Source organism: Suncus etruscus, chromosome 9 (genome assembly GCF_024139225.1).
Source record: "Suncus etruscus isolate mSunEtr1 chromosome 9, mSunEtr1.pri.cur, whole genome shotgun sequence".
Taxonomy (NCBI): domain Eukaryota; kingdom Metazoa; phylum Chordata; class Mammalia; order Eulipotyphla; family Soricidae; genus Suncus; species Suncus etruscus.
In genome coordinates this window covers 112,195,628-112,218,976 of record NC_064856.1, presented here as the reverse complement: position 1 = coordinate 112,218,976, position 23,349 = coordinate 112,195,628, and the positions used below count along the sequence as shown (strand labels likewise).

At 55.7% G+C, this 23,349-nt stretch overlaps 1 protein-coding gene across 1 annotated transcript in view; it reads left to right on the top strand.

The window, feature by feature from the left end:
* The window catches only part of SHANK2 (SH3 and multiple ankyrin repeat domains 2), a 169,644-nt gene that overhangs the window by 48,374 nt on the left and 97,921 nt on the right, over positions 1-23,349 (top strand). Inside the window, exons 12-13 of the mRNA XM_049781183.1 lie at positions 4,672-4,841; positions 7,487-7,600. Coding sequence (XP_049637140.1) covers positions 4,672-4,841; positions 7,487-7,600 — 284 coding nt within the window. The remainder of the gene's footprint in view (positions 1-4,671; positions 4,842-7,486; positions 7,601-23,349) is intronic.

The following is a 23,349-nucleotide window of genomic DNA, read 5'->3' as shown; positions in this document are numbered from 1 at the left end:
CCTGCATCCCATAGGGTACCATGAGCCTGCCAGGAGTGATTACTGAGCACAGAGCCAGGAGCAACCCCTGAGCACCATTGGGTGTGAGAAGAAAAAAAAAAAGAGTGACTGCCCCCTGAGCACAAAGCCAGGAGTAAGTCCTGAGCACCGCCATGTTCTCACAAAAGTAAAAATAAAGGGTAGGGAAGCAAGGTGGGTGGAGGGTGTAAGGGCCTCATGTCCAGGGCTCATGTCCAAGGTGTATGTGTATGTGCCAGCCTGTGTGTTCGTGTGTTTCTATATGAACACTGTGCCATGAACATATGAGTCCTCTGCCTGGCCACCAGCCTGTTCCATGTCCCCAGCCAGCCCGCCCACCCATGCTCACCCAAGAGCAGAGTCTGGGCTGGATCCTGCAGGGAGGCCGGAGCCTCCGCCGTGCCCTGGTGGGTCAGTGCTATGAGAGCAGGGGTGTGTGGGAGCCCCCTGCTAGCATCTTGGGGCTCAGCACTAGGGGTGTGGCTTGGGGCTTCCCAAAGGCAGGCAGCTCCCTTAGGCTGTGCTTAGGTGACTCTCTTCCACCTCAGCCCCTGCCTCCCTGAAGTCAGCCTGGGGAAACTGAGGCTTGGTGGATGTATTGGAGTTTGGGGTGGATAAAAGGGAGTGATGGGAAAAGGTGCGAAAGGGTAGGAAAGGGTGGAAACCACCCTGGAGGTCCTAAGTGCAGCAAGGAGGGACCCTTGGACTGTGGCCGCAGCCACAGTGGTGGAATAGGGGGTTCTGGTCACCTACATTGTCCTCCCTCCCATGAGTCTGTCCCCCTACTCCTTGGGAAGGATCCCCAGCTTACAGGCAGTACCAGAGCCCGAGAGCAGGTGTTTATTATAGAAAATTCAACTTCCTGTACTTAACAGAAGCCTCAAACTCAATTTACCTGGGGGCCACAGGAGGCAAAGTCGGGGTGATCCTTGAGTGCAAAGTCAGTAGTAAGCCTTGAACATTGGGGGGTGTGACCCAAACAACTAAGACAAAACAAAACAAAAAAAAGATTCCTCTAGGGCAGGCCACAAAACGTTTTACGGAGGGCTGCAAACGGCCTGCGGGTCTCGAGTTTGAGACCCCTGCTGTAGAGGAAGAAGTAGATTTCAGATGCTTCGGACGAGCCAGAAGATGGGGGAACCTGGTTGGCCTGACCAGACAGGGATGGGGGGAAGAGTATAAGTTAAACCTTCACAGGGAGGTGATGGTCAGTGGGTTAGGGACCTCAGGGAGGGACTGGGCATCCTGCTGAGAGTGCAGGAGGAACCAGGCTCTGTCCTCCATCTGTCTCGGGGCTCCAAGCTCTGTGCTCAGGGACCCCTGGGAACCAGCTCCTGCCCCAGGAGCACCATCAGGGCAGGTCCCCCACTCCCACCCCTCACCGGGGACTCATTCTAGAGGTGAGAGAGTCCACGCAGGTTGCAGTGCCTGACCTCGTGTGGCATATGCATTGGTCAGATTACAGTGTGCCTGGGTCCCTGGAACCTGTGCATGCCCGACACCCAGATACGGACCCTGAGGGCATGGGACAGCAGGGATGGGTGTGTCCCCAGACACAGAGACTGGAAGGAGCCCACAAACCTGACGGGGCTGTAGTAGTGGACATGTGTAGGCATGTGTGGCCCAGGCTGCCCATTGTCTGACCCAGGGACAACAGAGCTGGTACTCTAAGGGAACAGGGCAGAGCCACATGGCCACCACCTGGTCACTGTCTTCATTGGGCAAAACCTGGAGATGCCAGCCCCATTTCTGCGGTGTCCCCAGGGCTAGGCCATCCGCATGACGTCTCCCTCCTTTCTGTCCAGGGGACGCCTCATCTCACCCCATGCCCAGCTAGATGGATTCCCAATGTCTGAGCTCCTTTGAGCCCCCACAGAGTCCTTCCCGCAGCTGTAGTCTGACACACACACACCCCAGTGTGTCTCTGTCCGCAGGGAGGCCTGAGCTGGCCAGACCCCAGGTTTGGCCCCTGCCCTGTCCTTGATGCTCTCCCACTGATTGCAGGTGTGGCTCCTTGTTTGGTGCTCCTTCGGTCTTCATGTTAGAGTCAGTGAGGGCATGAGAGGATGGAGAGATGATGCCAGCTGGGTGGTGAATAGGTGAATGGGGGAGTAGGTAAATAGGTGGATGGAAGGTGAATAGAAGGAAAGATGTGGGGCTAGAGCAATAGCACAGCGATAGGGTGTTTGCCTTGCACGTGGCTGACCCAGGACAAACCTGGGTTCAATTCCTGGCATCCCATAAGGTCCCCCAAGCCAGGAGTAATTTCTGAGTACATAATCAGGAGTAACCCCTGAGTATCACTGGGTGTGGCCCAAAAACCAATAAAAAAAAGGAAGGATGGAAGGATTTTTGTTTGAGTGTATGATAAATGGTAAATAGTTGGGTGAATGGATGGATGGATGGATGGATGGATGGATGGATGGATGGATGGATGGATGGATGGATGGTGAATGGGTGGGTAAGTGTGTGGCTGAAAGGAAGAATGGATATTTGGTTAGGTGAATGGGTGGATGGATGGATGGTGGATGGGTAGATGGTTGATGGGTGGGTAAGTGGATGGATGGAAGGAAGAATAGATATTTGGTTGGGTGGATGAATGGGTGGATGGATGGATGGATCGATGGATGGGTAAAATTTTGGTTGTGTGGATGATAGGTGGGTAAGTTACTGAACAGGATTCTACACTTCTCCCAACAGTCTAGTTTTCATTCCTCTCTCTGCTGACCATTAGTGCACAGAATAGAGTCTGGGCATCCCTTGCCGTCATTCCATTAGGGGTTCTTCTCTGGGCTCCCAAGTAAGTACCACAGAGTCTCTGTGCTCAGGCCCCTCTTCCTGACTGACCCCCTCAGTTCTCTGGCCTGGGTTTCCTCTGCCCTCCCCCCTTCAGCACCCCCATGGACTCAGCCTCTTTCCTGGACTGACTCGGGGCGCCCAGCCAACTGTCCGTTTCACCGTCCTGCTGGTCCCCTCCTCCCATCCAGGAATACCGAGCCACCTGGGGGACATCACAGCGACCTCACGACTAGGCCAATTGGTGACATTCTCATCAGTGAATCAGCACATCAGTGACCTCATTGCTGGCCCATTGGTGGCCTCTGGGCTTGGCCCTGGAATCTCCCCCATGCTCCATCCTGACTCACTGTGGGTGTCCATCAGGCCCTTCCCTGCCGTCTGAATGCCCCCAGATCCCTGCCCTGACCGGGCCATGTGGGTTGTTTCCTCCAGGGAAAGGGCCAAAAATGACCCCTGAACCCCGTTATTCCAACCCTGCAGGACTCAGGTCCCTAGCATGTCTGGTTGAGATGACCAAGGAAGGACAAAAGTGCCCACTGGAAAATGGAGAGGTCCAGGGTGGCCACCCCCATTATATCACATTAGCTGCTTTATAAACCTCACAGAGGTTTTAGATGTTTCCTCACCAGGGGCGAGACTGACTGAGGTTCAGAGATGCTGGGTCTGAGGCTGGACCCAAGGGTTGCCTTGATCTTGCCCCGCCTCACACACCCCAAATTTGTTCACTTGATAGTTTATTTTATAAGTTTGGGGACCACGCCTGGCTCTGTGCTCAGGGATCACTCCCAGTGGGGTGTCTCCGGGGAATCAGAGGGGGTGCTGGGAATCAAACCCAGCTCAGCCTGTGCAAGGCAGGCAGGCGCCCTGCTTGCTATAGTTTCACTCTGGCCCTGGTTGACTTTTTCTTTTGTTTTGTTTTGTTCTGGGGGCGTCACCGAGGGGTTCCTCCTGGCTCTGCGCTCAGAAATCACTCCTGGCAGTGCTAATGGGATGCCGGGATCAAACCCGGGTCTGTCCTGTCCAAGGCAAAGGATCTCTCCACTGTGTTATCACTCTGCCCCTCACATTTGTTAACTTTTTAAATGGTGATAAAATGCCCTTTGCCTTGGGTCTCCCCAGGAAAGACTCATGTTCAAGTGCTCCATTGAAGGGTGATGCGTCCGGCCCTCCCCACTCCCACTTTTTTGTTGTTGTTGTTGCCTTCGGACCACACCCATTTGATACTCAGGGGTTACTCCTGGCTAACCACTCAGAAATTGCCCCTGGCTTGGGGGAACCATATGGGACGCCGGGGGATCGAACTTCGGTCCTTCCTTGGCTAGCACTTGCAAGGCAGACACCTTACCTCTAGCGCCACCTTGCCAGCCCCCACTCCCACTTTCTCCAGGGACCCTGCCCCATCCCACCTGCCCATGCCCCTCTCTGTCATCCCTCATGGGCACTCACATGTCCTTGTGTCAGGCCACTGTCACTCGTTGTCACCTGCCCGGTGACACATCAAGTAGCATCAATGTGTCACTTTTTCTGAGGTTGAGTGACCACCACTGCCTCCCAGTTCAGACACTATGGTGCTAAGAAATGGGGGTACAGGGGCCAAAGCGACAGCACAGTGGGGAGGGTGTTTGTCTTGCACACAGCCAACCCAGGTTCAGTCATGGCATCTCATAGGGTCCCCTAAACCTGCCATGGGTGATTCCTGAGCACTGCCAGGTGTGCCCCCTAAAAGAAATAGGAGTACAAAGACCCATGGGGATGAGAGGATCTGGGCCTGGCTCCTGCAGGTCAGGGGTGTTTGTGGCTCCAATGCAGGGCCTGCTGCACCCCTGACCCCACACCCTGTTCCTTCCCCCCCAGACCCGCCTTCTTGCCTGGCGCCAGCAAAGACCAGCTCCCCAACACCCAGTTCCCGGGACCCCGGCGGAAGCTCTACAGTGCGGTGCCTGGGCGCCTCTTCGTGGTGGTCAAGCCGTACCAGCCCCAAGTGGATGGGGAGATCCCTCTGCATCGCGGGGACAGGGTCAAAGGTCAGTGTCCACGCACGCCAACTTCATTCTTCGCCTCTGTCCCCCTCAAATGAGAATGGGAGACATGAGGCCAGAGAGATAGCACTGAGTAGGGCGTTTGCCTTGCATGCAGAAGGATGGTGGTTCGAATCCCGGCATCCCATATGGTCCCCCAAGCCTGCTAGGAGTGATTTCTGAGCACGAAGCAAGGAGGAACTCCTGAGCACCACTGGGTGTGACCCAAAAGCTAAACAAACAACAACAACAACAAGAATGGGAGACATGCCAAGGATGGGGGGGTTCCCCTTATTTCAGACCTGTCCAATCCCAGATCTCTGACCCCACAGAGGATGGTGTGGCTTGGCCTGCCCAGAGATGCCAGTTCACCAATCCACAGCCACATTGGGTCCCCATAGGCACCTCTAGGCCCACACGGGCCTGCCTGCCTGATCGCCAGCCCAACTCCCCATTTCTCCCTCAAAGGCTTTTGTACCAGGCTCCCCGCACCCCAGAAATTCTGCTACACCCACAGGCCCGTGAGCTCTGCCCTGATCCCAGATGGGTCTGAGAGCTGGACAGCAGGCCGGGCCTGGCCTCGCAGGCTCGAACACATCCTGGCAGTGCCCAGAAAGAACCTCCTCCCAGGCTGCCCTGAGGCCTGGACTCGCCCGATTAGACACTGGTGGTGGCCATGGATTTTGTCCTCAAAGAAGGGGGACTCGACCAGAACCAATCTGGGGCATCTCCAAGACCCCCGCCAGCCCCTCCTGCCATCTGTGCTCCTCCTTGCTTAGAGCTGGCCCCAGGGAGGGTCTGGAACACAGACCTGTGGGACAGTCACAGACAATTATGGACAGTCCATTCGCTACCTCAAAGCTGTTTTTCTTGGGGCTGGAGAGATAGCATGGAGGTAAGGCATTTGCCTTGCATGCAGAAGGTCAGTGGTTCGAATCATGGCATCCCATATGGTTCCCTGAGCCTGTCAGGAGCGATTTCTGAGCGTGGAGCCAGGAGTAACCCCTGAACGCTGCCGGGTGTGACCCAAAAAACAAACAAACCTGTTTTTATTCCCTTCCTGTTGGGACTCCTGGTGCCTCTGGCCTCTTCGAATTGGGCCGATTCCTTACCTCTCTGCCACTGCACATCCATCAATCTTTTTTATTTATTTTTTTATCACTTTGGGTGCTGAGTGCCGTGGCGTGGACTCCTCAGTTGAGTGAGCTGGAGGGAAACTGAGGCACAGGGCTGAGGCGCTTTCCTACAGTGTGCAGAGATGAGAGGGGATTCCTCCTGTCCTGAGCAAGGCTGCCCCCTAGAGCCCCCAAAGTGCTCAGCCACAGAAGGGGAAGCCCATGACCCCTTCTCAGGCTGCCAGCCTCCTTCCTCTGACTCCAGGGCTGCAGGGACACCCCTTCCTGCATGATTTGGGCAGGATCTAGGGTTGTGTGTGTCGTGGGACATGGCAGAACTGACATCTCTGAGATCTCTGAGATGTCATGCGGGGGTTGGCTGAAAGCCAGGAGCATTCCCCCCAATTTCCTCTTCTCTGGACTTCTATAGCAGGACCCAGCCAGCGTCAGAGTCCTCCCACACCCCGTAATAAGTCCATCCCTTCTGCCCAAGGCTCCTCCCACCCACCCAGCACAGCCCCCACACTCTTGGGCACCACTCCCCTCACACCGTCCCCCCCTGAGCCTAAATCCCCTTCACCTTTGCCCAGAAAGTGCTCAGAGAGCCCTAAGACTCCTGTGATCCCCAGGCTCTGGGCTCTGTGCCCGTCTGTGCTGAGTGCCAGCCTCTCTTCTCCCCAGAGATCTCTGGGCACATTTTTATTTTGTTTTGTTTTGTTTGTTTGTTTTGAGCCACACCCAAACAGCAGTGTTCAGGGGTTACTCCTGGCTCTGTGCTTAAGAATCACTCCTGGTGGGGCCGGGCGGTGGCACTGGAGGTAAGGTGCCTGCCTTACCTGCGCTAGCCTAGGAGACGGACCGCGGTTCGATCCCCCGGCGTCCCATATGGTCCCCCAAGCCAGGAGCGACTTCTGAGCGCATAGCCAGGAGTAACCCCTGAGCGTTACCGGGTGTGGCCCAAAAACCAAAAAAAAAAAAAAAAAGAATCACTCCTGGTAGGCTCGGTGGGTCATATGGGATGCCGGGGATCAAACCCGGGTTGGATGCATGCAAGGCAAACACCTCCCCACTGTGCTATCACTTAAGCCCCAAGCCATTCTGGACTCCCACTTCAGCACCCCACTTCCTGCCTCTAAGGGCGACTAGCAGGCAGATGGTCAGTGCTCAACAGAGCCTGGCATGCCACAACCTCTGCCTTTCCCCAACCTTTCCCCAGGAGGCCCAGGTCACCCCTGACCCCTCTTAATCTATGTCAAAACTTCCCTCATTCAGCTGCTTGTGGAAACTGGGGGACCTCAGCAGACCCCACTTCACAGTTCCTCCCAGGAGAGTCGGCCTAACCCCCTTGTCCCTGACAAAGTGGACATTCACGTGGCCCGTCCACTCCAGGATCCCAAGGGATGCATTGGTTCCAGGACACAGGATGCAGAAAAAGGGTCCCACAGTGGTCTCTGGAGGGACCCAGGGGGGCTATGCCAGCAGGAAAATGCTGAGCCCCCTCCCTGCCCGCTGACCCCTAGTTCCCCTTCTTCGTAGTTCTGAGCATCGGCGAAGGAGGCTTCTGGGAAGGCAGCTCCCGTGGCCATATTGGATGGTTCCCGGCCGAGTGCGTGGAGGAAGTGCAAGGCAGGCCCCAGGACGTGCGGGCAGGTAAGGACGGGGGGCCGCTCCCCTCTCTCTGGATGCCCAGAGGCTGAGTCTTGGTCCCCGGAGCAGAGCCCGCAGGGCTGCTGAATGGGAAGGTCTGTGTATTCAAGCTGAATCACTAGGCTGGAAAAGACTGGTGGGTCCCCGAATTCTGAGACACAGCTAGGCTGGAGCCCCAGAGTGCGTGCGGTTCTGTGCTACGCCCAGAGGATGTGGTTACCTGGGATTAAAAATCCCACAGTGCCTGGGCAGGGATGGACGCGTGTTTTTCACACTAGTGTGTGGGTTTATGATGGGTGTAAAGGTCACGCGTCCTTTGGGGACAAGGGGAGAGTGGTCACGAGTTGGCAGTGTGAGCCACTGGATTATGATAACCCGAATGTCTGTCCATGTACGCGGGGGCCTCAGGTCTGGTCCTGCTGCTGACCTGGGCCCTGTCCTGCCTTGCCTGTTCCTGGGTGCTCTCGGGACACCCCCACCCTGTCTTGTGGCCTCCATCTGCCCTGGATGCTGGCTTGGCTGTCTCTGCACTGGAGCAGCTCAGCAGGACCTGCTCTGCCCAGGGGTGTCCATTTCTGTTAACTCCCCCACTCACCCAGGCCGGCATACAGCAGGGAACCCCAAATTCCCAGGATCGAGGTGGTCTGGGTTCGGATCAGGTCACCCCAAATTTTGCCTGAGAATGGAGCTGATAGGAAGCTGGGGGACCCTACTGAGTGGATGATGTGTTTGTTTCTGGGGTGTGGGGGACCCCTGCTGGTCCCCAGCTTTTCCTGCACACAGCACACAGCCTGGCCTGCTACTGTTGGTAACAGGACAGCTGGAGCCGGCCTGGTTTGTGGGTCGCTGGACACTTTGCCTTGGTCTGTCCACACGCTCTTCCGGCTTTTCCTCATAGGGGCTGGTGCAGAGGCTTTGAAGCAGCCTGTCTTGGTTTTGATGATGTTACTGTTGTTGTTGTTGTTGCTATTGTTTTGGGTCACAAGCAGAAGTGCTCAGGACTTACTCCTGACTCTGCTCAGGATTCACTCCTGGCAGGCTTAGGGAACTCAACCCAAGTTGGTGGCGTGCAAGGCACATGCCCTCCCTGCAGTGCTATTGCTCAGACCCCAAACCAGCCTGTCTTGGGTTATGTTTTGTTTGGGTATTTTTGGTCTATATCCTGTGGTGTTCAAGACTTCCTCCTGGCCCTGTACCCAGAAATCACTCCTTGCAGGCTCAGGGGACTCTGTGGGATGCTGGGAATCGAACCTGGGTCAGCGTGGGGAAAGCAAGCGCCCTCTCTGTTGTGCTACCACTTGGGCCCTGAACCTACCTTGGGGTGCATTTCTATTTCCTCTTGGGGAGACACTCTCTGTCCACGTGCCCTACTGGGCTAGCTGCCAGCCAGTCGCCCAGATGTGGGTCTGAGCCCCTCTCTACCCTCAGCCCTCAGTGAGGTCAGACCAGCTGCCTGCAACTGGGGAAGCTGGTTCCTAAGTGGTACAGGAACACTGGTGACTGTTCCTCCGAACCCCGAGAGGCAGTGCCCCCTGACCTGGGCATCTCCCACCCTTTTCCCTCATTTACCCGTTGGTCCATCGGCTTGTTCGTGTGTCCATCCCATCCGCGGTGAGTCCAGATTGTAGAAGGGTCCTTGTGGGATGACCCATACCTGCGCTGCCTGGCCTTTCTCTCCTTGTTTCTTGGGTGAAGATTTGCAACTGGTGGGGTCACCTCAGAGCCCAATTGGCCCCTACAAGGCCCTTCTTCAACCGCCTTCTGGAGGGCCTGTGGGTGGGGGCCCTTTTGCATGCAGATCTGCCAACATTAGGCCGTGTTAATCCACAGATTCTCATGTGTCCACTAGCTGCAGGCCTGTGCCAGACACCAAGCTGAGGGTGTCTGAGGGGGAGACAGAGCCAGCCCTGCCCCCCTCCCCTGGCTGCCCCCTGACCACCAGGATTTGGGTATAGAGCCAAAAGGCTTGTCCTAGGGCTGGTCCAACCCTCGCCCTTCTCCATTGTGGTTCTGGTTTTGCAGGACATGATGGTTCCTGGTACTTTATGGGGCTTTTCCTGGGCTGCCAGAGTCCATGGGGCCCTTGACCTTCTGGAGGACAAGGTACTTCAAGGGTTTTAAATAGAGAAATTAGGAAACTTATGACAAACCCCTAGGCCAGGAGAGGGAGTGAGAAAGGAGAGAGAGCTGGGTTTGGGACCAGGGCAAGGTCAGCTTGAGGGCCAGGTACAAGGAACAGGGAGACAATGGGCTGAACAGTCCACAAAGATACAGCCAAAGGTCTGTCGGGGAGAAAAACCGAAGCCAGGAGTCGAGCCATTGGGCCAGACTGCTGGACCAACTGCCTCTTAGAACTGACTCTCCACCCCGAGCCTCACTAGGGGGGTGTTGCTAGCCCCAGCCAGTCAATGAGAGTTGATTAAAGGATTTTGTTGTTGTTGTTGTTTTGGTTTGGGGGCCACATCCGGCAGCGCTCAGGTTACTCCTGGCTCTGCACTCAGGAATCGCTCCTGGCAGGCTCTGGGACCATATGGGATGCCGGGAATAGAACTCGGGTACATCCCAGGTCAGCTGCATGCAAGGCAAATGCCCTACCGATGTGCTATCTCTCCAGCCCCAGATTAAGGGACCCCTCTTACGGCTGGGGCTGGGCAGCTCCTGGAATGATACAGTAATGTAGGACAAGACTGGGTGCCTGACCATGAGCCCCGTGAAAGCTCCACTTTGCCCTAGTCTGGTCGGGACCCTCACTGCCATGGTCTCCTGTCCCATGTCTGCCCCAGCTCAGCCAAGCCACCAGTCCGGCGTCCGAAGCATGGAGAGATATCAAGGAAGAACCAACCACACGGTCACGTGTGTCCTCGGGGGTACACTGCCTCATTCACATGTGTGTTGGTTCCATGTGTGTGGTCCACACACCCCAATTTCTAGCGCAGACCTTGAGGGCAGGACTGACCTTGTGCGCCTCTGTCCACACAGTGTGCATGGTCATGGCGGGTCGCAGTGAGGGGCGCCCAGGGTTGGTTCATGCTGTCCAAGGGTGACTTGCTCTGGCCATCGCCCCAGACCTCATGGTTCAGGCCCCAAGGCTGGTGCTGGTGGCAGGTAAAACATGGGGTCAGTTTGGTTCTCCTGGATTTCCTCCCCTGGACATGGGGAACAGGCAGGGTCCCCCTTAATAGCCTCATTGTTCTTTTCTGTCCTCAGCAGTGGACTGAGGACAGGATGGGACCCTCAGAAGAGCCAGAGGCCCCCCTTTGTCCTTCACTCCTCTTCTCATCTGGAAGCCACCTGGTCAGGGTCTGACCAGCTCAGGGTCCAAACCCAAGCAACCAGGGGGCAAAGGATACCCCAGGGCCAGGGCCAGGTCAGGGGCACAGGTCAGACATGGTTGGCCATGAGTCCCCTCTTGGGCCACGTGGATTGTGGGGTTCCGTATTTCACAGCACCCACTGCCGGCTCACCTCCTCTTACGCTGGGAGCAGGTTGGAGGCACGGCAGCACAGGTGCTGCCGTGGATACCCCTGCAAGTGGTCAATGCAGGTTCGATCCCTGGCATCCCATTGGGCCTCCTGAGCACTGTCAGGAGTGATTCCTCTAAGCACAGAGCCAGGACTGATTTCATTTTTTAAAATACTTTATTGATTAATTGTTTTATTTATTTATTTATTTATTGGTTTTTGGGCCACACCCGGCAGCACTCAGGGTTACTCCTGGCTCTATGCTCAGAAATCGCTCCTGGCAGGCTCGGGGGACCATATGGGGTGCCGGGATTCGAACCACCATCCTTCTACGTGCAAGGCAAACGCCTTACCTCCATGCCATCTCTCCGGCCCGAGATTAATTGGTTTTTGAGTCATACCTAGTGGTGCTCAAGGGTTACTCCTGGTTCTGTTCTCAGAAATTGCCCCTGGCAGGCTGGGGGACCATACGGGAGGTCTGGAATTGGACCAGGTCCCTCCTTGATTGGCCGCATACAAAGCAAATGCCCTACCGCTGTGCTATCTCTCTGGCCCAGGACTGATTCTTGAGTACTGCTAAAAAATAAACAAAGGTTTGTATGTAAGAGGCCGCCACAGCTCCCAGTCCCTCATGGACATCCACGCAGTTCTGAGCGAGCCACAGAGCTGAGATTTTTAATCAGAGAAGGAGCAAGGTGGGGTTCAGCCTCCATTCCTGTCCCCATCCTCCAGAAGAGCTGACTTGGGTCACTAAAAGCACCTTGGGACCCCAGTCCTGGCCAGGACATGGCCTCACAGCCCTGCTTGAAATTTGGGGTACCAGGGGCTTGAGTGGTGGCGCAAGCCATAAGGCATCTGCCTTAACATGAACTAGCCTAGAACGGACTGCTGTTTGATCCCCCAGTGTCCTATATGGTCCCCCAAGCCAAGAGCAATTTCTGAGCATACAGCCAGGAGTAACCTAGTGTGGCAGAAAGAAAGAAAGAAAGAAAGAAAGAAAGAAAGAAAGAAAGAAAGAAAGAAAGAAAGAGAGAGAGAGAGAGAGAGAGAGAGAGAGAGAGAGAGAGAGAGAGGGAGGGAGGGAGGGAGGGAGGGAGGGAGGGAGGGAGGGAGGGAGGGAGGGAGGGAGGGAGGGAGGGAGAGGAAGGAAGGAAGGAAGGAAGGAAGGAAGGAAGGAAGGAAGGAAGGAAGGAAGGAAGGAAGGAAGGAAGGAAGGAAGGAAGGAAAGAAGGAAGGAAGGAGGGAGGAAGGAAGGGAGGGAAGGAAGAGAGAGGGAAAGAGAGAAAGAGAAAGAGAAAGAAAGAAAGAAAGAAAGAAAGAAAGAAAGAAAGAAAGAAAGAAAGAAAGAAAGAAAGAAAGAAAGAAAGAAAGAAAGAAAGAAAGAAAGAAAGAAAGAAAGAAAGAAAGAAAGAAAGAAAGAAAGAAAGAAAGAAATTTGGGGTGCCATTGCTCAGCCAAGGTTAGGAAACACCTCTGTTGTCACTCCCTGGAAGTGCTCTGGAAGGTTCTAGAACCTGCTGTTCAGCGTGGCCGGTGCTGGAATACCATATGTTGGCTCAGGCCAGCTGTGGCTCTGTGGGTCACTGCCATTCTTTTAGACAGCGAGATGAACCTACAGTTGGACCCATTCCCTGAGATTCTAAAAGTTTCTAGAAGCTTCTAAAAGATGCACCTAGGAATGCAGTAAAGATCAGAATTGGACACTTTGGTGAGATGGGGGTAGCCTATCCTCTGTGTGCCTTCAGATGAGACCGTCTCTTTTAATCCAGAGTCCCCCCCCCCAACAAAGGAGGAGCTGCTGTGACCCCATTTGTAAGGCAGAAGCCTCTGGGGGTACATGTGGTTTGAGCCAGGCCCTCTGAACTGCTCAGGGCTCTGGGCCTTGTTGGGATGACCTGAAATCTGGAGTTCGGATCATCCATGTAGACCTACACTGTACCCCAAACTCCTTCCTCACCCTGGCCTTGGCGGTCTGCACCCATGCCCTCCAGGAGCCCTTGGAAGCATCCTTGGGGGGGGGTGTTCTGTGGGGGGCTGAAAGGGCATTTGGTCTCTGTGTCCTGGGGCTGCCTCTGGCCAACAGCCAGGGCCACCACCACTGTCCCTCCTGGTCAGTGCCCATGTGGGGACTTTCAGGGCTTGCTATGTGTCTCCTAATTCTGTCAGAGGCTGAGCATTGTCCAGGAGGCTTTTCTCAGCTGTGTGGAACATGGGGCCAGGATGGTGCCATGGTCCACCCAGAGCTGTAGCATCACGGCAGGTCCCATGGGGGAGCAATGGATGGAGGTGCCATTTTTTTTACCTACAGCACTGCCCCCTATGGGTGCCTTTGCCACACGCCCATCACCCATGGTTTTCAAAAGGCCCCAGTGCCCGCTGCAGAGCCATCCAGCCCCAAGGACCCGGCGACCCAGTTCTGTCTCAGGTGTCCTAGTTTCGTCTTTAAAAATAAGCGCCAGGTCACGGTATGTAGGTCGCCCCGGTGGAGACGTGAAGTTGATGGTTTTCGGGCACTTCCAAGGGCTCTACGAGGCTGTGTGGCTCCCAGACCTGGTGTAGGGAGCTCTGGCTTACTGGTCGGCAGGGTGAGGACTCCAGATCCAGTGCTCAGGGTCGTTCAGGGTCAAGCTCTCCACTTGTGACCCAAGAAACAATGTCACCGCATGTCCCTGCCCCGTCTGTGCTGATTCTAGTACGCATCATCTGGGTTGTCCAAGCCCCAGGGCTCCCTCTACCTTTCCACCAAGTGGAAGCTGTTAACTAGGGCTTCAGGAGGAGCTGGATCCAGGGGATGTCCCAGGCAGCTTCTTTCTCTGCATGAGGCTGGGGGGATCTGACATGTTTTGTCCTTCTAGCTCCAAATGGATTAGAAGAAAGCATTTGTCTTACCTGCCGACCCAGCAGAGACCCAGAATCTGCCTGATCACCCCAACCTTTGCAACTGGTGGACCAGCCAGGACTGGGTCAGGGCTCAGAGGAGGAAAGTCTATCTAGGAAACACGGGTGCAGGGACAGGCAGAAGAATATGGGGTTTCAGGGCAACCCTGCTGTTGTAGGAAGACGTGATCCCTGATGCTTTACAGTGTGCGTATGGGCAGTTGTCACCTTCCGTCAGCCAGCTGGAGATAGTCGGAAGGAGGGATGGATGGACAGATGGACGAACAGATGGGGGGCAGGGCTGTCACCCTAGGGTCCCCGGCTCTGCCCACAGAAGTTCCATTTGCCACAAGCACATGAGCCTCAGCCAGAGATCCCAGTGGGGTCTGCAGGCTTCAGCTGGTGTCTCTTGTCACTGTGGGAGCCTTTGAAAATTTAGGCTGGTCTGTTAACACCATCGTCGTGTGAAATCTTAATAACTCACATTAATTGCTTATAATTAATTGCTTCCGGAGGACTTACAGCCCTTCCCGGTGGAATGAGAGATGACAAGGAGGTCTTGGTGTCCTCCTGAGAAGCATATGGTTTGAGCCCCCCCCCCACCCTGCTTTTCAGGACATTTTATTAAGGGGCCGAGTGAAAGCACAGCAGGGAGGGTGTTTGCCTTGCACGAGGCGGACCCGAGTTCAATCCCCGGCATCCCATAGGGTCCCCAGCGCCTGCTAAGAGTGGTTTCTGAGCAAGGAGTCAGGAGGAAGCCCTGAGCATTGCCGGATGTAGCCCCAAAACAAAGCAAACAGGATATCAACCCCATCTGATCCTCTGAGCCTGCCAGGAGTGATTCCTGAGTGCAGAGCCAGGAGTAACCCCTAGACTCCACTGGGTGTAGCCCCCAAACAGAGGCGGCAGCTAGCGGCAGCACAGCAGGGAGAGCATTTGCTTTGCACAAGGCAGACTTTGATTCGATTCCTGACATCCCATATGGTCCCCCAAGCCTGCCAGGAGTGATTCCTGAGTGCAGAGCCAGGAGTAAGCCCTAGACCTCACCAGGTATGGCCTAAAAACCAAAAGGACAGTTTACTAAGACACACTTGGGGCCACACCCTTGGTACTCCCAGCGGCTGCTCCGTCCACATAGGGCCACACCCCAGAATCTGCTGTGTTGGTCCCATTGGTTGAGTTCACCTGGGCCCTCAGCCCCCCAAAGGTCAGCAGAGCCCCACTCCTCTGGGTGCTCTAGGAGACACTGTTTGTGCTCTGTAGAAATGCCTTTAGGCAGTGGACTCAGGGTGTCTGGATTGAGGGGACATCCTCGGGTTCCCTGTCAAGTGGCAGGTGGATGGATTGGTAATGGGAACCACAGCAAGGAGCCCCCAGCCTCCAGCAGTCGCAACCGCGTTTTCCCTTCTCCAGTAGCCTCTTGGGCTTGGGGGCTTTGATGTTTTGGGGGAACATGTGGAGAACAGAGGATGGCAGGAGGGTACCCCCACTCCCTTACAGCCCTTGCCTGTCTCCCTGCCTCCCTCCTTGGGCCTCCTGTTCCCCTGAGGGCCCTGAGTCTCACTCACCGTCTCTGCTGTGTGACTTTCAGGCTTGCCTAGGTCTCTCTGAATGCCAGTGCATTCAGGCCCAGGGTTCAGGGCACAGGGCGCTTACCCTAAGGGCTAAAAAGGGGGCAGGGGAGGTTGTGGAAGATGTAGTGTATGGAGGGGAACAGGCTGGCCTGGGCACCTTTGAGTCTTCTGTGAACACCCACAGAACAGGTATTGGGCGCCCCCTTCAGTCAGACCAGCAGCAGAGCAAGTTGGGACTTGGATCTGTTTCAGGAGCCTGCTGGGGCAAAAGGTGGGTGCTGGGATTCACAGGGCAGACTTTCAGGGAGGTCCCAGGCTGAAAATTAGGTTTAGGGGGTTCTTTATTTAAAAAAAAAACCTTTATTTATTGATGTATTGGTTGGTTGGTTTTTGGGCCACATCTGGCAGCGTTCAGTGGTTCCTCCTAGCTCTGCACTCAGAAACCACTCCTGGCAGGCTCTGAGGGAACTATATGGGATGCCGGGGATCGAACCCAGGTTGGTCCTGGGTTGACCACTGCAAGGCAAACGCCCTTCCTCTGCTATCTCTCCAGTCCTGGTTTAGGGGGTTCTGATGGAAGGAAAGCCAGACCCCAAGGTCCCCAGTTCCTCTGCAGAGCTGAGCACAGAGCAGGGTGCAGTCTTCTCTGGGCACAAATCCCCATACATGGGGTCCCCTCAGGTCCCTGCAGAAGAGTCTCTGAAGTCACCAGCATGTCCAGACAGCGCCAAACAAAGGCCAATGTTACCCCCACAGCTCCTGGGCAGCTCCGTCCTGGCCTGATTCACCCCAGATTTGGGCCAGGGGCAGAAACCGACAGCCCCCACCCCGGCCAAGCCGGCCTTGCTCCTTCTGGAAACCATCACATGGTGCCCAGGTGGGCAGGCGGGCTGGGCTGTCATTTTTGGCTGTTTTTGAAATAAATGTTTTTTTTTATTTGTTCATTTGTTTTTTGGTTTTTGGGTCACACCCGGCAGCTCTCAGGGGTCCCTCCTGGCTCTACGCTCAGAAATGGCTCCCAGCAGGCTTGGGGGACCCTATGGGATGCCAGGATTTGAACCACCGTCCTTCTACATGCAAGGCAAACGCCTTATCTCCATGCTATCTCTCCGGCCCCTGAAATAAATATTTGGTGGGAAGCCGATCCAGGCTTATGAATAAACATCCAATGCTGGGGCCCTGAGCCCTGGATAAGGTGGGGACCACCCAGGGGCCACCAGTGCAGCAGGTCGCATCTAAGAGCTACAGCCTCGAGCCTGATCCCCGAGGTCCAGCCCTGTGCTTCAGGAATGCAGCTTTTGAGGAGCAAGGGCCGGAGAGTTCTTAGAGGCATGTCTCCTAAAACCCCCACCCACCCCCAACGAGGGCCCCACAGCTAGTCCGCCTAGCTACTCAGCCACCCTGTGTTCCCCCAGATCTGCTGTACACTGCAAACCCTGCAGCTCCCAGACAATCCTCGTTTGTGAGACACCCCAGGCAGTCCCCCACCCTGCTGTCCCTCTGTCCACTGGGTGTGTCTTGGTATGTCTTGTCACAACACGCCCGCGTGCTGCTGAGCACTGTTGAAACCTCATCCAGAACTTTCCATCCAAGGCTGTGTCTGGCCAGTCATCCCTGCAGATTCGGGTCCCCAGAAAATGTCTTTCTTTTTTTTTCTCTTCCTCTGGTGTTAAAAAGTCCATTCTGGGGCTGGAGCTATAGCCTTGCACGCAACCGACCCAGGTTCGATCCCTGGCATCCCCCAAGCCTGCCAAGAGTGATTCCTGAGCACAGAGCCAGGAGGAAACCCTGAACACCACTAGGTGTGGCCCCCAAACAAACAACTACAAGAGACCCTCTAAAAGATCCCACTTCTCATCTGGGGGCCGGAACCAGCCAGTGTGGGGGTCCTGGGTACAAGGACCCTGTGGGACAGACAGGCCCTGAGCCAGGCACAGAGGGACTGAGTCAGTCTCCGGAGAGGCAGCTGCTTAGATATTTGGAGTTTCTCTGACCCCGTAGAAGGCCTGGGAGCTGACCCTGACCCCATCTGCTATCAGTGGCCTTGGGGGGTGTGTCATTTCCATGAGCAGGCTCTCGAGTCCCAGATGGAGCAAGAAGGGGACATATTCCCCAGGGGGGCTGCATAACTCGTCACTCAGCCCACCAGACTCACAGATAGGAAGGAGCACAGGCTGAGGTTGTGCTGGCCACAGGGCACTAATGTGGAAGTTGGGGATGTTGGGGAGGGTCTGAGCCAAGCTGGCGGCATCTGGGCCATGATGGGCAAGGTCTGGGCCAATGCTGGGTGGGGTCTGAGCCAGGCGGGGCCTGGGTAAGGATGGATGGGGCTTGGACCAATGCGGGGTAGGGTCTAGGTCAATATTGGGCGGGGTCTGAGCTGTGTCAGACAGAGTCTGAGACATGATGGATGGAGCCTGGACCAGTGACAGGCGTAGTCTGGGCCAATGCTGGACGAGTTTGAGCCATGCTGGGCTGTGCTTGGGCCATGATGGGCGGGGTCTAGACGACAGTGGGCAGGGCCTAGACCTCGATGGGCAGAGCCTGGATCTCAGCTCCTGCACCAGGCCAGTCTGGAAGCACCAGGCAGGGTCTTTGCCCTCTCTCAAGCTCTTTACCACGTTGGCACTGACGTGTACCACCCGTGGCTCACACACAGCTGTGGCCTCAGGAACACCAAGCACAACTATGCATCCATGCATCTCTGCAGGTACTGTGTCCCCATGAGGACAAGCTGCCCTTAGTCTCCCAGCTCCCTGCAGACCCCAGGACCAGCCTACCCACCTGGTGCACCAGCGTCTCCTCTAAGAAGCAGCAGTCGGCCTCCCGGGATGTGGGGGCTGTCCACAGCCCCCACAACCCTCCCCAAACCTCCATCCTTTCTGGGGTGCAGCAGGATGAGGGCACCTTAGTGCCGTGCAGATGGCTGTGCCCAAGGGCAGCATTTGTGTAATTAGGTCCTGAACAGTCAGGGCTCTGCCAGGTTCTGCCCAGCAGACGGTGACCCTGTGGACGGGTCGGCGAATGCCTGAGCCAAGCCAGCTCCGTGCCCTGCACCCCAGATCAAGCCCCACCCTGCTGTACCCCAGAAAGGATGGAGGTTTGGGGAGGGTTGTGGGGGGCCTTGAGCAGCGAGTGTGTCAACTGCCATGGGCACCTCTGTGGCACCCGGGGTGGGTGGGTGCCGGGGAGGTGACTTGAGGGACAGGATAGGGGTTAGGGAGCCTGTTAACCCTTGAGGTGCTGAGAGGGGAGAAGGGACTGAACCCAAAGCAGGGAGGACCCTGGGGTCCCCTCCCCCTATATCCTGGTTGATTCTGAGGGTGCTGAAATGTTTCTTGCTGCAGGCAACTTCCAAGCACCTCCTTCCTGGAATGGGGAGGAAGAACAACCCTTCTTGGACCCACTTCCCAGTTGCAGATCCTGGAGGTGGGATGGTAAGGGCCTGTGTTACCAAGACCCGCCTCTCACGCCCCGTGACGTGGGTTGGGTGGTCTTTTCCTGCTGAGGTCCTGAGGACCTTCAGCCCTCAGACAGCTGGTCTGGGGGATCCTGGCCCTGAGTTCTGGGCCTCGGGCTGGCCCAGAAGAGGGTCCTGAATGCGGCTTTCTCTGCCTGTGCTGCAAACTCGGCAGTTCTTGTCACCGAGAGGAGGCATAGGGAGCCCCAATCTCCCAGCCTCAGCCAGTCGACTCGCCCCTAAACCTAAAATCTCTCCCTTTCCCTCTCCTTCCCTGTACTGGTTCCCGAGAGCCACTGTGTTTAGCTGAGTCTTGGATCAAACACGGGAACGTCTTGGAAAAGGTTCTTTCTAGAAGGTTCCAAACCAGGCACAGCCATGTTTGCAGGGCACATGGAGTTGGGAAGTTTCTCATTTTGTTTTGTTGTCATTTGAGGGCCAAGCCTGGCAGCGCTCAGGGATGACTCTGTGCTCTGTGCTCAGGGGTCTCTGCTGGTGGGGGCTCAGGGGACCCTGCGGGATGCTGGGGATATTAAAAGCGGGTCAGCCATGTGCAAGGCAGGCACCTTCTCAGCTGAGAATCAATCCGGCCTTGCAGAGTGTCTGCATTGGGCATGCATACTTTGGGGTGTCCCCCCGGGGGTTGAGGTGCCCCACCTGTGCCCCATCTGGTCATGGCCCACCCCACCCCCGACTCCGAACCGTGCTCAGCTCCAGGCTGGCCTCACGAGGGTGGCGTCCTTGAGCCCTGGCCCAGATCCCGAGCCCCAGAGCTGCGCTGACCCAGTTCCGATTCCTCGCGGACGGTCCTAGAAGGAGTCTGAGTGTCGGGTGACCGCGCTGTTCGTCATCCGAACGGGGACACTGAGAGAAAGCAGGGCAGGTGGCACGCGGCCAGCTCCCAGCCCGAGGCGCCCTACTTATGGCAGGGCTGGAGGCCACGGCTGCTGCCGGACATGGGACACGTCTCCCACCATGACACGCACCGAAGCACGCACCGCACCCCGCCCCGGCCCATCACTCACGGTTTCATCCACTCATTCATTCAATGACTCATCCTCTCATTCGCTCACCCATTCATTCGCTGATTCAATTGCTGACTCACTCACTCATTCATTCAGTCGTTCACTGATTCAATTGCTCTGTCACTCGTTAATTCACTTATTCAGCCACTCACTCATTCATTCACTCATTCACTGATTCAACTGCTCTGTCACTCGTTAATTCACTCATTCACTTATTCAGCCACTCACTCATTCATTCACTCATTCACTGATTCAACTGCTCTGTCACTCGTTAATTCACTCATCCACTTATTCAGCCACTCACTCACTCATTCATTCACTCATTCACTGATTCAACCACTCAGTCGCTCATTCATTCATTCAGTTATTCACTCACCCACCCAGTCACTCACCCACTTGTTCACTGACTCATCCACTCATTCACTCTCTGATTTACCCACTCACTGGCCACTCTTACCCATTCACTGGTTTATCATTCATTCCTCCAACTACTCCCTCATTCATTCATTCACTCATCATCCATCCATCCACTCATCCCTGCACTCACTCATTCATCCTGCCCCCCTTCCTCTGGCAGCTTAGAAGCCTGGTCCGGGGGTCCCTGAATGGGGACCCCAGGTAAGGGAGGACTGACATGGGTCTGCTCTAAAAGCTGGTCAGTCACATTCAGGCTCAGGATATTCTGGCCATACGTCCCCGTTGGTGACCCCATCCCAGGAGCAGAGCCTGCTGCTGGCCGGGGCATCATGTGCCCATCCTTGCTGTCCCCTGACCCCACACTTCATCGTGAATAGGTGACCCCTGCTGCAGCTGCAGGAGGGTCTGAGTCCATAGCTGAGTAACTCCTGCAGGGATCTTGCAGGCTCAATCTGTACCCACAGAAGGGATGAAAGCCACTGACAGACAGTTCAGCCCAGCCTGGGGCCATCATGTATGTCGCAGGAACTTGACAGCATCTCCCCAGGACCTGCCACTGCTCTGCCATGCCTGCTCAGCACCGCCTCCTCCTAGAAGCCCCCTGGGCCTGCTAGGCAGCCGGGAGACATTGCTTTCATCCAGGAAGTGACCCCACCCACCCGCCAAGTATCAGGCCTAGGGCCTTGAGCCCCCAGAGCCTGTGCCAGGCTCCAGCTTGGCTCCTCGTTCCTCGAACAAGCTGGCCTGGGAACCAGCACAGCCACCACCCGCAGTCCCAACACCTAGTGCCTCACTCAGTCACCAAGACATTGTGACTCTGGGACATCCCCTTCTCTCCCTGGCCCGTGAGTGTCCATCAGCCCCATTGAACCCAGCATCCGCCCAGGGAGATGGGAAGTAAAGGGATTAGCTCCAGTGGAACATTCTAGAATCTTTTCTTTCTTTGAGATTTCCCAAGCTAGCACTGGGCTTTTCTTGCGTACAATGAACAGTTTTCAAGTGAGTGCCTAAAACTTCACAGAGGTGCAGCCCTAGAACCTCTCACTGTGGAACCTTCTCATCCCTTCTTGGCGCCTGGCAAGCAGGTGTGTCTTGGGGACTCAGTCAGGTGCCTGGACACTAGTGCCTCCTTCCTGACTGGCTGCATCTTCCCCTGTGCGAGGCCCCCGGTGTCTGTCCCTTGGAGCCACATGCCTGGGATTTCTCAGGTGATGGGGCTTGAAGCTGGGACACCATGAGGATTAAGAAAACAAGACACTGGGGCCAGAGTGAAAGCACAGCAAAGAGGGAATTTGCCCTGCACATGGCCAACCAGGGTTTGACCCCCTCCCAGGCATCCCATAGGGTCCTCCAAGCACTGCCAAGAGTGATTCCTGAGCACAGAGCCAGGAGTAATCCCTAAGCACCAGCTGGTATGGGGGATGGCCCAAACACTCCCCCAAAATAGGGTTTCGGAGAGATAGCACAGTGGTAGGGCATTTGCCTTGCATGAGGCCAACCCAGGACGTCCTGGACCCGGCATTCCATATGGTCCCCCAAATCAGGAACAGTTTCTGAGCACAGAGCCAGGAGTAAACTCTGAGCACAGTCAGGTATGGCCCAAAAACAAAAGAAGGAAGGAAGGAAGGAAGGAAGGAAGGAAGGAAGGAAGGAAGGAAGGAAGGAAGGAAGGAAGGAAGGAAGGAAGGAAGGAAGGAAGGAAGGAAGGAAGGAAGGAAGGAAGGAAGGAAAGAAAGAAGGAAGGAGGGAGGGAGGGAAGGAGGGAGGAAGGAAGGAAGGAGAAGGAAGGGAGGGAGGGAAGGAAGGAAAAGGAAGGGAAGGAAGGAAGGGAGGGAGGGAGGGAGGAAGGCAGAGAGGGAGGGAAGGAAAAGGAAGGGAAGGAAGGAAGGAAGGAAGGAAGGAAGGAAGGAAGGAAGGAAGGAAGGAAGGGAGAGAGGGAGGGAGGGAAGGAAGGAAGAAGGAAGGAAGGAAGGAAGGAAAAAGAAGCAAAACAGACATAAGAGAGAAAGGCAGGGAGTGGGTCAAGGGGCTTCAAGCCTTGTGAACTGAACTTCGACTGTCCTTCACACAGAGGATTATTGTTCAGAGCCAGGAAACGGGAGGAGAAGGGCCAATGCAGTTGCTGGTCTCTTCCCATTGGGCCAGGCCAGGCCTTTGCTTATCAAAGGGGCCTGGGGCATTAATGCAAGTCTTCTGGGAAAGGGCCAGAGAAAAGACCCAATACAGAGAGCTGGAGAGACAGGGCATTTGCCTTGCATGCAGAAGGACGGTGGTTCAAATCCCAGCATCCCATATGGTCCCCCAGCCTGCCAGGGGTGATTTCTGAGCGCAGAGCCAGGAGTAACCGTGGTGTGACCCAAAAACCAACCAACAAATAAATAAATACATAAAGGTTTTTTTGTTTTGTTTTGTTTTGTTTTGTTTTGGGGCCACACCTGGCGGTGCTCAGGGGTTACTCCTGGCTGTCTGCTCAAAAATAGCTCCTGGCAGGCATGGGGGACCATATGGGACACCGGGATTCGAACCAACCACCTTTGGTCCTGGATCGGCTGCTTGCAAGGCAAACGCCACTGTGCTATCTCTCCGGGCCCATAAAGTTTTTAAATAAAGAGACTGAATACAGGACCCCCACCCATAGGGTGTTCCCTAAGGGTCCCAGCGTTTCGTTCCGGTAGCTAGTAATTTCGGGTCCCCACATCACCTCCCAGCCCCTCTCCCCAGATCATCACCTCTCTAGCTAAGAGTATTTATGTCCTGTGTGTCTCTATGTCCGAACCACCATGCAAGGGCTGTTTCTTTGCTTCTGGCTCCTGTTGGCCAGAGGGGTCAGGAGCGGGGGGTCCTTAGAGGTAACCATGCTCCCTTGGCAGGTGAATCCCCAAGACCTGGGACTGCTGGAGCAGGTGGTGATTCTGGGCTTCTCTTTAGGATACCCCTG